Consider the following 14,303-nt stretch of genomic DNA (forward strand, 5'->3'; position numbering starts at 1 on the left):
CTCAAGTCACTTACATACTGTTGAAATGAGTGACTCTCAATCCAATAGGTTAATTAACAAATTTTTAAAAAATCCAGTGTGAAATTCAAGTCAGATAATTTAGAAAAACGGGTGAGGTCATCTATCATATACGACACAGAATTTCACTCATTTTCTCATATACATTAACAGAACACAGACATCTATATTAGTGTTGTCCTCTCAAGAAGCTGCTTATTTCAATAATGGTAACATTTTTCAAAACATTTTTTATATCTTCTTGTTCATTTACATCTGTAAACGGTTCATAAACCAAACCAAAAAAAATCGGTTTTATGACTATAGAGATACATTCTTTTAAACACAGTTAGAAAAAGCATAAATAAAATAATCAGCATAATAGACAGGAAGAGTAAATGACTCTGAGATCAAACCCACTTACTAGTTATGTGAACTTGGGTGGGCCATTTACTTCTTTGAACTTGCCCAGCTATCAAATGGAGACAGCAGTTCCCTTCTTGCAGGGACACTGATGCATATACAAGTCTTCTTACGGAGATTCAAGATATGCTAGCTCCCTCCCTAGCATATCTCGGTAAGCTGCTCACCCTTTACGTTTTTACCAGATTTGGTTCCACGTTACTTTTAAGTCTCAAAAGCTAAGGCCCTAGATCCTGAGGCAACCTTGCTGGAAAAAAGATCCCGAATTCAGAGGGGTTTATTCTGAAGGAGACAACACTCATCTATCTGTATAAATTATGTCATATTTGTTTAATAAAGAGTCGCTTTACTTTTTAGTCTCCTTAATTTGCTGCAAAATATTCATAAGAATGTGACTTAGGCCATGAAACTAATAGTAACAAAAAAATCTAAGAGTATGATATAGGCAAATAAGTGCTTTACATTTAATTATGAAAGATGAAATACATAAGTATAACCTTCTCAATACTGAATGTGGATTCAAGGTTTTCTTATCTCAAAATGTCTGTACTCTGCAGGTACCTTGCATCTGAAACAAAGATTGAGAAGTCTGCCAAATAATAATAATGCAGACAAAGTAAATGGCTGCTTTTACAGATGCCTTAACTATTAGAAATGTTTTGGGTACTAAATAAACGATCTTAGAAAATGTGGTTTTGCAACGCTAATTTTTACCCAGAAGGGAATAACTGAATTATCTCTGGATGGCAAAATAAATCCCCTTAACTGCTCCTTGATAAAAGGCATTATTTTCCTAGTACAAAATTAGTCATTGTTTGCATAATAAAAAATTAGTTCCATTTTACTACTGACCTTTACTAAATTATGTATCCCATTTAAACATATACCTCATGGGACTACTTAAAATATAAAGTGATGCATGTGAAGCATTTTTAATTCTCCAAGGAAAATGAAACAAGCCATCAATTTCTGTCATGCCAGGTTCTACAAAATGTTCTTTCACTTTGTGGAGCAAAATGGCTTTTTTGAAGCACCAGAGTAAAAATTTTTTCTTGTAAAATTCACTTCATTTTATAATTCAGAGAAGGTTGCAAGTGGGTTTAAATCTTCACTTGAGAACCTTACCTCCCTCAAGTTCTGTGTCATAATACTAGCCAGTGACTGGGGTATAACCAAGGTACTGGAAAAGTCAGATTTCAAGATCTGTCCTGTTTGAGAAAACTGCTAGAGTCCCTTGAAGACTGAAAGACTATTTTCATAGAACAACCCAATCAAAGAAGACAAACCCCCTAGAATATTTAAGGGGTCTGGCTGGCCTTGACTCTCATCCCAGCACAGTGGGCCCTGACCAATTTCTGACCTGGCTCCTCCGATCACCAGCTGGGAAGGTAGGGTCCCACTCTACATGAAGACTGGAAAAGGGGGACCAAGACCTCCCATCTCAGAAAGTTGCTATGATTTAATCTGTAAGGCAACGGAACACACACACACACACACACACACACACACACACACACACACAGAGACCTCTTGGAAGTTCCAAAGCAAATACGTATTAAAAATTCCCCCAAGCACATAACCTTTGGATGTGGCAATTGTAGGTGCATTTCTATTACTATGATTTTCTCCACAGGTCCTCTGGGCTCCTCTGTCACTCCCAGCATGTGATTCACTGCTGTAATGTCACCCTTCCGTTTCAGAAACAGTGAAAGAAAACACACTGCTTTGACATTCACATTCTGCTCTTTCTTACCCTGGACCTCCCCTAGTCCAAAGGTATATATGGGCTTCTAAGTCCCTTTCTTTTTAAAATATATTCAGTTTTGTTTTACTTGTCAAATACTTGGAACACAGTTCCTATAAAATACAAAAATGGGCTGAAACTCATCTATGCTGTGAGAAGTCAGGACGGTGGTCACCCTGGGAAGGTGGTTTCTGGGGTGCTGGTAACGACCTGTTTTTTTCTTCTTCAATGCTGGTTACCGAGTCTGTTGAGTTTGCGTAAATTTATCAAGCTGTACTCTTATGATCTGTGTCTTTTCAGTATGTCAATAAAAAGTTTAATTAATAAAAATACTTGGGGTCTTCCCTGGCAGTCCAGTGGTTAAGACTCCATGCTTCCACTGCAGGGGGCATGGGTTCCATCCCTGGTCGGGGAACTAAGATCCCGCATACTGCATGGTGCGGCCAAAAAAAAAAAAAAACTTGGAGCTTAAATAACTAGGCTTTGTAAGTTTCAGAAACATAAGGAGAACTCTGTTTTGACAATGATAATGATGAAAGACAAAATTTCCTATTTCCTCAATCTCTTTTCCTACTTTATACAACCCTATAAATCAGAACAGCAGCTAACTAACCCGAGTGGCAGAATGGAAATGGAAATAACTATCACTACACAACAGCCCCACGTCTCAGAGCTGTCATAGGAAGGGGGAGAGCTGCTGAGAAAGAGAAAGCTGTGCACGGCACACCTACATAGAAGATGGATATAAATGCTCATGGCAGACTGCAAACTGCAGTGCTTTCCCCTGATTTATAAGATTACAGGTGCTAACGGGAACCCTGGTGAGCCGGGACCAGGAGTGTCAGTTCTCCTGTCATTCTCAGAAGCCCAGGGCGCTTCTGAGTGTAGGCAGCCCACCCCTGCTGGAGGCTGTGGGAGGAGCACAGGCCGGATACGGGGAAGGGGTGGGGACGGAGGACCGGGGGTTGGGGGTGGGGGGGTGGGGGGGGAGGGGACAGAGGGAGCGGTCAGCCTACAAGTGCAAAGAGTTGAGAGGATTTGTTAAATGTAGGAGCTGGAATGGGTCCCTCTTCCCTGCCTGACTGCTGGGTGAGGAACTATTAAAAGGCAAACCAGCCTGAGAAAGTGTCCCAGATCCAAAAAGTGCTGAAATTCAATTGTTTAGGTTGTCACAAGTTCTTTCAGCAACTGCATCCTTAAGGGACTTAAGTATGTACCACTCCTCCCCCACCCTCTAGGGGTCGTTACCCAGCTCCCTCTCCCTGGGCTCCCATTGCCCCTGATCTCCTCTCTTTGTCAATTTAATGGTCACCAGAGTCAAAGGGTTCTTTAAAAGGTCTAGTGGAAAGGAGGAGAAAAGATGGAAGGGGAGGTAGTTATGAGGCCACTTTCAGGTTTTTTTGACTGGGAGCTCCAAACTTTAATTATGGTTTAAAATGAAATATACCTGAGACCCTTAAATAATCCACTCTAACAAAAAAACTCAAACTAACGGAGTTATTCTTAGCCTGATTTGCACATAGCACCCAACCATTCTGCAGTAAAGAAATTAAACTGCAGTGATCCTAAACAGAGGCAAATGCCAACATTATCTTTGCCTGACACCTAATCCTGCAGTCCAAGAACTATATTTTGACAGGGACCATGTGAACTCTAGAAATTGAGATTTTTAGGAAAGAGTGAGTGCCCCCAAATTACAGCAATATTAAAAACAAAGCATAGGAGTCAAATGACAGAACTGTAGAATGGAGAGCCACTCTTCAACAAGGCAGACCCACTGGGCTGCTAAACCGGGGGCCCTCTTGCTGTTGCTGGCTCAAAACCCAAGTGGTTTCCAAGGCTGTAGGTGCAAGAAGCCATATGTCAACGATGGCTGACAAAGTACAATACTTATTGCACACTGGTTCATGCTTCCTATTTTGGAATCTTATTTTTGTCATCTGCAATATAAGAACAAGTATAATCTTCCTCACAGAGGCATTTTGATGAGTACTTTGGGAATATATGATGCATTTTGAAACAACTGGGGTCATTTGGGCATGGATTATACATTAAATGATACTACTGAGTAATGTTAATTTTCTGAGCTGTGATGATAGCATTGTGGTGTAGGAGACTGTCCCTGTTCATATGAGATGCATGCTTAAATTCTTGTGGAAAAAGTCTTATAAGGTCTACAACTTACTTTAAAATAGTTCATCAGAAACAAACACACGCACACACAAACATACACACACATAAACAGTAATAAAAATTGAGAAGCAGCTTGACTGATGCCCCAGTTCCATGAAAGTGTAAGGAATTGGTATCACCGGGTACTTGCGGTAGCAGGGGCATAAAGGGGGGGGGGGTGCCTAAGGAAAATTGGTTGAAAGTCTGCGTAACTCCTTCCCTCCCAGCTCTACGCAGTCAGGCTACTGAACCCAGGATTAGATGTGGAGTTTGTTCTTTGGAGAGGATGAAACAGAGGGTCTCTGAACCAGGCTAACCAGGAACAGTCAAGAGTCAGGGTACTTAACGTAAACATAGATATTAACTGAATATTTACATACTGAATGCTAGGCATTCCTACCTTCTTCCTCCTGGCTCCTAGAAGTTAGTGTATGTATGGTCAGGCCACTCAAGATGACTGATCTCTTGCTCTCTGTACATCCCCTGCATGAGCAGCATCTGCTTCACCTAAACCCTACTCACATGACTGACCTTCCTACATATTTGCCCCGACCTAGCTGGTGATTGTTCTAGTCTTTAGATCAGAACATCTCCACCTGATAGCTTATCAAAGGGGAAGTGAAGGGCATGCACCTCTGCTGGTTTCCCTGGTAACTAATGAGCCAGAGAAATTGCCCCCTATAACTGATGTCTCTGTTGCCGACTCTGGGCTCTTTCTTCAGTCTTAAAGCTGGGCAAGCGCAGGCGTTGCAGGCCTGCAGGATGCAGCCCAACAGTTAGCAACCAGCCTTTATCCTCCAAGAAATATTCTACAGAGAATTGAGCAGCCCACAAGGAAAGCCCTAAAGATATTGCTATTGAGGGTCTCACAAACAACACAGCCCAGCCAAATCCCCCTAAATGTAGGTTTGGGTAGGTATCACCTGTGGGTTGACCAACCCATTCCACATGCTTCCACTCTCAAATAAGAACAGCCAAACAAGCAGCATGAGCTATCAGAGGAGAGTCTCTGTTATGAAAAAAGAGAGACCAAGGCAAATATAAAACTGCAACAGAGACACAGAGGACAGACCATGTGAAGACACAGGAAGAAGATGGCCATCTATAAGCCAAGAAGAAAGATCTCAGAAAAAGTCAACCCTGCTGCCAGCTTGATCTTGAACTTCTAATCTTCATAACTGTGAGAAAAGTAATTTTTCTTTTTTAAGCCCTCCCCCCAACACACACAAAAGCAACAGAGATTTTAAAAGAAGAAAACAATTAAAAAACCAAAACTACCATTAATATACTGAGATAAGATGCTACAACCATGAAATAAGAACAGAATACTATATATTAAAAAAAAAAGATAATTTAGAGGGGGAAAAGCTTTAGGAAATTAAAAATATCATAGCAGAAATGAAAAGGACTCAATAAAAGGATTAGAAGATAAAGCCTCATCCAAAAAATGATGAGAACCAGAAAAGAGAAAATAAGAAAATTGAAGGGCCAGTCCAGGGCATCCTACCTTCGAATAATAAATTCCAGAAAGGGCAAAAAGAACAGAAAAGAGGGGAAGACACACTAAAATAATAATTCAAGGACATTTCCCAGAGCTGAAGGGTACAAGATTTCACATTGAAAGTGCTCAGCATCAGGACATTTCAGAACACTGGGAACAAAAAGAAAAAATCCTACAAACTTCCAGAGAGAAAAACAGCAGTCAAGGTCTCAAATAATTCATTTCCCATACACCCTTTCTCAAGAAGCTACTGGAGGGAATACTCTGCTAAAACAAGAGTAAATCAAGAAAAAGGAGGACTTGGGATACAGGAAATACAAAAGCCAGCACAGGAAGGAGTAGCAAGCTGTGTGCAGATGCCCAGGGCAAGTGGTCCAGGGGGGACTGTGAAAAGTTCTCCAAGGAGATGAATCAATATCTCATGTGTCTGAATATATGAAGGAAATTTAGGCCACTGGAGAAGAGTTTGGAGTTGAAACAATAATAATACAAAACTAAAAAAGCAAGGCAATTATTAACACCAGGGAAAACAAAGAGTGGTGCAGGAAAGGAGAAGTAATCATCATTAATCATCATTAGTTCAAGGCTCAGCTATAAACAGGATTTATATAATCACAGTCAGAGAAATGGGATCTAACCAAAATTATGATATATCTATATTGGGAGTAGCAGTGGGGACAGAAAGGGTGAATGAGTTGTGAAGAGGTGTGTGGGAAGACAGACAAGGGTTAAATCTTCATCTTCCCTAGCAGGAAGTCATTAGATAATTCCTCAAGCTGGTAAGTCAGAGAGCAGCAAGACACTGTGTTATTTAAAAATTTGGATGTAAATACCAAAAGAATGTGCCAAAAGAGTTTAAAGTTAGAGCCACTGGGGAGTGGAGAACGAAAAATAAGGGGATGGAAGACTGCTGGAGGGTTTTTTTGGTAACAAGTCTTTGATTATGCACATGCATCTATAATTTATTTGTATATGTAACTCTGAAAATAAAATACATATGCATAATTTAAAAGATACTGTGAAACATTCTGTTTGCCAGGTTACTATATATCTCTAAAATTCCTCTTTATTATGAAACTATAGGTGAATAATAAACGTGTTTCATTAGATACAAACCATTATATTTGAAAAAGTATAAAAGAATTTGCTTTCATATTAAATTATTAATACATTTAGGTCTATGTATCATTTTCTTAGCATGTATAAGTGCTGATTCCAAGTATTGGGGCCAATTCCACTTCATAGCACCCGTGTTAATATAAAGTACTCACAAGCTCTAGTGGACTGAGACGTGTGCCAAAGATGGGCCTGGAATCAGAGGACTCAAAACTGGATGCATGGATGCTAGCACAGGAGACGGAACAGAAGTGTTAGTTTGTAAAGAATCATTTTTTTAAATTTCTAGTATATTTTAGTTAACTCTAGCCCCCAAACAAGTAAAAGCATTCAATGCATAAGCCTTGAGGAAGAAGTGATTTTTAAAAATCATAGTACTTTAAACATTTTATTAACAACTCTTTTCTTGCTTTTAGGAGGATTGTAAATATTGAATAATGAAAAGAAGGAATGTATATTGTGATTTTTTAAAGCTTTGTTCATATCACTTTATAAAGTTGGTATGACAATCATTATTAACCATTTCTAACCAAAGCAACTTCTTGGACCCAAGGTCTGGAGATACCTTTAGAAATCTTGAACAGATATAAGAGGTATAATTAGCAGAAGTCACACTTAGAAAAGCAACTATCCATAACTAGAATTAAGGGAAAATGTCATCTGGTTACATATACATACTTGAGTGTATAGGCAAGAGAAATTTTAAATACCTGAAGGAAGACGGGGGTCTATTTTCTGGTGTTCTTGAAGATGCACGTCCAAATAGTTTTCTTTGGTCTTCCCGTGGTGTAAATGGTCTTTGGGTCCTAAGAGTTCTTAAGGCATTTCGTGCTTCACTTATGATTTCTGCACTAGTCTTCTGCTTGGACACTGAAGGTCGGTAAAACGGATCTAGCTTTTCTAACTTTTTATCATTTGGAGACAACATCTTTCCTTATAAAGTGCAATGTTCTTCAGGTAGACACCACACCCTGCAAATATAGGGTAAAAAATGTCAACTATTTTCATCCAGTCATTTAGAAAGGAGTGCTCAAACCCAACCATTAAACCATTCCTGTATATTAAACTTGAAAAAAAAATCACAACCTTTAATTAAAAATCTACCACGCAGTTACACTTAGAAGATCAGGAAGGGAAAAGAGCTTTCAAAAAAATAGGTTGGGGCTTCCCTGGTGGCGCAGTGGTTGAGAATCTGCCTGCTAATGCAGGGGACATGGGTTCGAGCCCTGGTCTGGGAAGATCCCACATGCCGCGGAGCAACTAGGCCTGTGAGCCACAACTACTGAGCCTGCGCGTCTGGAGCCTGTGTTCCGCAACAAGAGAGGCCGTGATAGTGAGAGGCCCGCGCACCGCGATGAAGAGTGGCCCCCACTTGCCACAACTAGAGAAAGCCCTCGCACAGAAACTAAGACCCAACACAACCAAAAATAAAATTAATTAATTAATTAATTAAAAAAAAAATAGGTTGACGTGCACAGCGACGCCTTTGGGAATACATGCGATTGAGGGAAATGACGTGCAGGGAAGAGACCTAGAGTGAAAGCTAAACCTGGAGAGAAAGAGGATAACTCGTGAAAGAAGACACCCCAGGAAGGGAAAACCATCTCATAGTCTCCAATCTATAAAAAACACACTGGGTGGCGGGGCAGAGGGGTTCTGCTAAAATGTTTAACTGAAGTTTCCCTTTTTTTCCCACTGCCCTCCACACAAAATGCTAGTATAAGATTAAAGTTAGTCAGATGGGGCCTCTATCCAAACTCTATCAGCTTTTATAAATGTAGCTTGTAACTCAGAGAAAGGTTCAGCCTTACATTTGCCTATGATATATTTGAATGAGCTGATTCAAATCACCTTCAATTTGAGATAATGTCCTACATGAATAAACACCGAATACCGATATCAAATGATCCTTTCCCCAGCCACCGCCCTCGGTTAAAAAGTTAAAGTCACGCACAAGGGCCATGAGAATGCAGATCCTTCTTTATGCTCGTGTGTCCCATGGAGGCCTGGCTAACTTGGCAACACACCTCTGACAGCTCTACACTTTAATAAAATAGCCGAGATTTTAAAAACTTAATTCTAATCAGTACATTTAGTGTTCATTAAAAAAAAATGTTGTATCTCCAGGGAGACTGAGGTCTGTAAATTACTCATATATCTCAGTTGCCCAATTTTAGAATAACTTCTGCAAAAAAGAAAAAAGTTTTGTGACATATGCTCAAGGAAACTAAAAAGACACCATTTCTGTAAGTAGAAATCTACAGGTGATTCCTTAGACAACTAAAGAGGACTTGACTGTATTATGATTCTATACATTAAGGTGTTGCTTAACAACAGACAGCAAGAACATCTGTTTAGTTCTACCGTCCATAAGAGTTTTTGAGGAAAAAAATATGACAACTGCAAACAATATGTTGTTCCTTTCATATGGAAAGGCCAGGTGTTGAAGTAAAGCAGTTACAAATTACTAGATAAGCAATACTCTTCTAGGAATTTTTGATATAGGAGTTCCAATTTAAGCAAGGTCTCCGGAATTATGTACATTAAACAATTAACAAAAACTGTGGCAGGCCTGGTACATTTACTTCTAATATATGATAGCCTCTTTACTAAAAAATATTCAATGCTAATTATTAAAAATACGTATAAAGTGTTTCATACACACTATATGTATTTATATATATAAATTTTTGATGCATAATAATACAACTTCAGAACCACAACATCCAACTTCAGTGTCCATGGCAAGTTTGTTTGCTGGTTTGTTTTTAAAAGGCCCACTGAAGTAAGAAAAGAAGACATTTCAGTACAATGAACAAGTTTCTTCCAGAGACCAAATGAAGTTTGTGACACCTTAGCCCCACATGGCACTAATAAGTTTAGGGTTGTCCAAAGGTGATCTGGCAAAACTAATTAAGACTAGAGAACGTGCTTTGGATGAGTAATAATGGACCATCATTCCTGACTAAGGTTGTCCTTGGCTGTATTTTAGTTTACATTGAAAACTATACCCTTTCATAGAGTAATGAAGGAGGCCAAATTCTAAGACCTCTGTAAATTATTTGGCATACAGGAGTTTAGACTGATCAAATACTGATGGAAACGATGTACATAATGGGTTTAAAAATCTTTTTGTCTGTAAATTTTTACCACAAATTCTAACACAACTTTCTCTCTCCCTTTGCCTCTCTCTTCCCCGCAAATCCCACCTTAGCAGCTATATTGTGAGAAACTGTTTCAATAATGTAGTATCTGCTCAGTTAATCTATTATCATATCAATATTAATATATTAGTAACTAAATCAAACATGGAAATGTTCAATAATGCAAGTGAACTGAGTTAGAAGTGGGTTTTTTTTGGGGGGGGGAGTATTTTCTTTATAATTATTAAATTACAAATTCTTATTAGAGATGGTTTTTGCCAATTTAAAAAATGATCAGAGTTTGAAAGCTTGTCTATTTATAGTAAAGTATGCCTGAACCATAACGCAATAGTATCACAGAAATTTTAACTTTACAAAAATTCTCCTGACAACTGGAACAAATCCATTCAGCTAGTACAGATGAACTGTTACCTCCCTTTGGATCTCTGGGAACACAGACAGGAATAAACACTGTCTTCACTCTCAGGCAAGGACCAACCACTAATGCTAGCTCAACGTTTACTTTAATACCAAGCAGTGTGCTAAGTGCTCTCAAGTACATCATCTCAATTAACTCTATGAGGCGGATAAAGTCTTAAGCAATAACACGCACACACACAACCTAAGACATATGCCCAGGGCTGATATTGAAACTATTACCCACTGGATTGGGTGGTAGAAGGTGGGGACTCAGAGGTCCCGGGGCTGTGGCTATTTACACACCAATATAGAAACATGCTGGTGTTCTCACAAGCAGAGCAGCTTCCTTGGTGTGAAACAGCTGGGTATCAGTCCTGCTTGTACCCACATGCTTTTATACACGATAGAAACTGATGGGGGCAATACAAAAAATAGAGATAAACTACCATGTGATTATGAAAGAGAAAGGGATTTCTGATTGGGAGGTGTCAGGCAGACATCCTGGAGGAGGTGATGCTTGAGCTAGGTTCTGGAAAATGGTCTGAATTTGAACAAATGACAATGGCCGACATTGGGGCTGGAATAGAGGAGGAATTTCCAACCAAGTCAATGAGTGAGTCAAGGCAGAGTATCAAGGACATATGGGGTGTGCGCTGGAGAGGAAGGAGCTCTGGAAATGAAGACTGGAGTTGTAGCAGAGACAGAACTGAATGGCAGGTCAAGAAAGTAAATAAAAGCTGATAAGCAAATTAAAAGATGTTGAGGCATGATGTGATGGCAGGAATGGGCAGGATGGAAAGGATGGAAAAAACTAGAAGGGACAAGATCAGGCAGTTTTTATATAACCACCCAGCTAACTCTTAGAGGTCCTCAAGAAAGCTTTCCTGGACATGCCTCTCCCACCCTCCCAGCCTCAACTAGGTGTCCCTCCGCCATACTCTGAACAGTCCCCCGTGGTCTCTGTTAGTACACCCACCCCTCCCTGGGTTAGAATTGCCTGCGCACCTGGTGTTGCCCCACCAGACTCTGAGCCTTAGCTCTTCACGTGAAGCACAGCTTAAAGTCAGCATTTGTGTAATCGCAGGGCTCCATTTTCAAATACAGACCCAAGCTAGAAAATATCCAGATGAAGGCTGCATGGCTTCTGAATTGGAGGCATTTGCTACAGTGGATTAAGAAAGCACATGGGACTTTATTTCAAATGGCATCTGATTCTTGATGCCATGGGGTAATATGAGATCAAATTTAGCCCCTTTTTGCTTTCTTGCTTTCACTTCAAGTGGCCCAGCATGGAGTAAGGCTTGACAAATGTTGTGATTAGTGGATGGGGCACTGAAAGCCCGAAGTATAGGAGTGAAGGTGAAATAGAGTTAAGAAGAGAGATGAGAACAAGTTAAGGTGCACCAAGAACACAAGAACCAACAGGATTCGGCATCTGAGAGGGCAGGGAGGGGGCAGAGGTGCCACTGGGTATGCAAACTTAGGGAGGTTGGGAGGGCAAGGTGACCTTTTAAAAGAAAACAGGAGGAGGGACTTCCCTGGTGGTCCAGTGGTTAAGACTCCGCACTTCCAAAGCAGGGGGCCTGGGTTCGATCCCTGGTCAGGGAACTAGATCCTGCATGCCACAGGCCCCGGCACAGCCAAATAAATAAATATTTTTTTTAAAAATAAAAGAAAACAGGAGGGGATGTGGACTTTGAAGGGAAAGAAGCAGCTGAGTTCTGTCTTGCATCACTGTCTTGAGTTTATGATGTCCACAGGACCTCTAGAGGATGACCACCACCAGCAGGAGGAAATTTGAAACTGGCGACCTTTTCAAACAAAGTATTTCTTATTGGTTAGGGGAAAAGTTGTGAGTTGTCATTTATAAGTTTATACCTAATTATAAAGATCTGTCTTTACCTCTGCTGCTAACAGTCATCTGAAACAGGCTTCTTGCTAAATGCAACACGGCACTATCAGGATGTTTGCAACAGGGGAAAGACTGGCCATCTCCATACTCTTTTTCCTGCAAATCAAATATTCAAGACCCTTACCGTGATTTTGAATGACTTTCGTGTTAATATGAGTATCCAAAGAAGCAGTGGTTAAATGCTTAGATGCTGGAGTAAAGGTTCAAATAATCTGACAATTTGCAGCTACGTAACCTTGGGCAAGGCTTCTAACATCTCTAAGCCTCAGTTTCTTCAGCTGTAAAAAGTGTGTAGTAATAGTAATTGCTTCATAGGACTGTTTTGAGAATTAAATGACAAAATTAATGTAAACTGCTTTAGCATGGTGCCTGGCCCTTAAAAAACATTAAATACTGTCCAAGCACTAAGTGATAAAAGGATACAACAAAAAATTTTCTCATGAATGAAAAGCTGCATTTAAAAAAAAGAAATTGCAGAAGAAAGGAAATGACATTTGTTCAGTGTTTTCACACATTTTATAAGTTTTAAAATTTAAACCACGGTGTTTTGCTTTGTGAAAAAAGAATCTTAAGTATTTTATTGAATATCAGCTATGTCAAAACAACAATTGATAAGAATTTTATAGACTCACAAAATAGGATACAAATAAAGAGTGGTACTTGCTTTTCTACCAAGTAAAGTAATTCTAAATCAGGGTGAGATGGAAGATCTGCTGTGATACTCATAGGAATGGATTATAAAAGGCATTATATGTACGTACATATATTTTAATGCATATTGTTACACTTATTTATTAAGACCCTATGTATTGCCTAGAGGAGCCCAGGTATAATCTGTGTGACCTTGGCTGGGTCACTTTATGCATAAACAAAGTCCCTTAGTCTATCACTCTCATTCAACAAATACTACTGAGTTTCTACTAAGCACCACGCGCTTGCCTAAATGCTCAATGTATAGAAATAAAGACAGCCGCGGCCCGACCCCGACAGCGTGCACAGGGCACTCTCATCACCTCTCTCCCCATACAGGGACAGAAAGCGGACGACAGCAGGAGGGGTGCCCGGTGAACCGGCGGGGGAAGCCTCACCTCCCACGCAGAGAGCGGCTTCCCCACTCCCGGCAATACCCCCTCCTCCACCGGCCCAGGCCAGAGCAGAGCGCAACAGCATCTTCACTCTGCCCGCCAGCCAGCTAGGCTCAGCCGGGCCGGCCAGTGTCTCCATGGTAACCGTACACAAACTATTTACCCGGGACGCCCAGGCCGCCTCCCTGCAGAGCCAGGAAGCTGCTGGACAGGCGGAGTGGGCCAGGGAATGAGCTGGGAGTGGGCGCAGGGAAGGGGGCTTCCGGCCAGACCCAAAGCACCTGTAGGTAGCGGTGGAGACAGTGACAACTGCGGAGATTCAGCTCATCCTCCAGCTTTCCCCAGGCGGCGACGGCGGCAGCAGCAGCCACGAGAGCAGGCGGGGCCCACCAAGGTGGGGCCGGGCGAGGAGTGACTGAGAGGTCCCTCAGCCCCCGCTGGGCCACTGGACTTGCGCAGGTCTCCCCAACGCATGCGTAGAAACACTGAGGCGTGGGCGCCAGCAGTCGGGGAGTGGGAGGAGCGTGGGCGAGGGCCAGTGGCAGGGAGTACGAGCATCAGGTGCTGCGAGAAAGGGCGACCGGTAAGCTTGGAAGAGCGGGGGTGGGAAGGCGTCTGCTTTTAAATCAGCAATTTACGGAACCGCGTTTGTTGAGCCCCTATGAGATATCAGCGCCTCTATTAAATAGCAATAAGCAGGGCAGCAGCTTAGTGTTTAGGGGTAAGATTCAGGATTTACTGGTTCAAGTTTCGGTTCAGTATAATCTTGAACTAGTTGTTTAACCCTCTC

The 14,303-nt window shown here is 41.1% G+C and overlaps 1 protein-coding gene across 1 annotated transcript in view; it reads right to left on the reverse strand.

Moving 5' to 3' along the window:
* The window catches only part of ARMC2 (armadillo repeat containing 2), a 104,480-nt gene extending 90,540 nt beyond the window's left edge, over positions 1-13,940 (reverse strand). The window contains exons 1-3 of the mRNA XM_068551324.1: positions 13,795-13,940; positions 7,664-7,924; positions 7,109-7,181 (exon numbers count right to left, since the gene is read on the reverse strand). Coding sequence (XP_068407425.1) covers positions 7,109-7,181; positions 7,664-7,881 — 291 coding nt within the window. The 5' untranslated portion in view covers positions 7,882-7,924; positions 13,795-13,940. The remainder of the gene's footprint in view (positions 1-7,108; positions 7,182-7,663; positions 7,925-13,794) is intronic.
* Positions 13,941-14,303: the final 363 nt, after the last annotated feature.

This window comes from Eschrichtius robustus, chromosome 9 (assembly GCF_028021215.1).
Source record: "Eschrichtius robustus isolate mEscRob2 chromosome 9, mEscRob2.pri, whole genome shotgun sequence".
NCBI lineage: Eukaryota > Metazoa > Chordata > Mammalia > Artiodactyla > Eschrichtiidae > Eschrichtius > Eschrichtius robustus.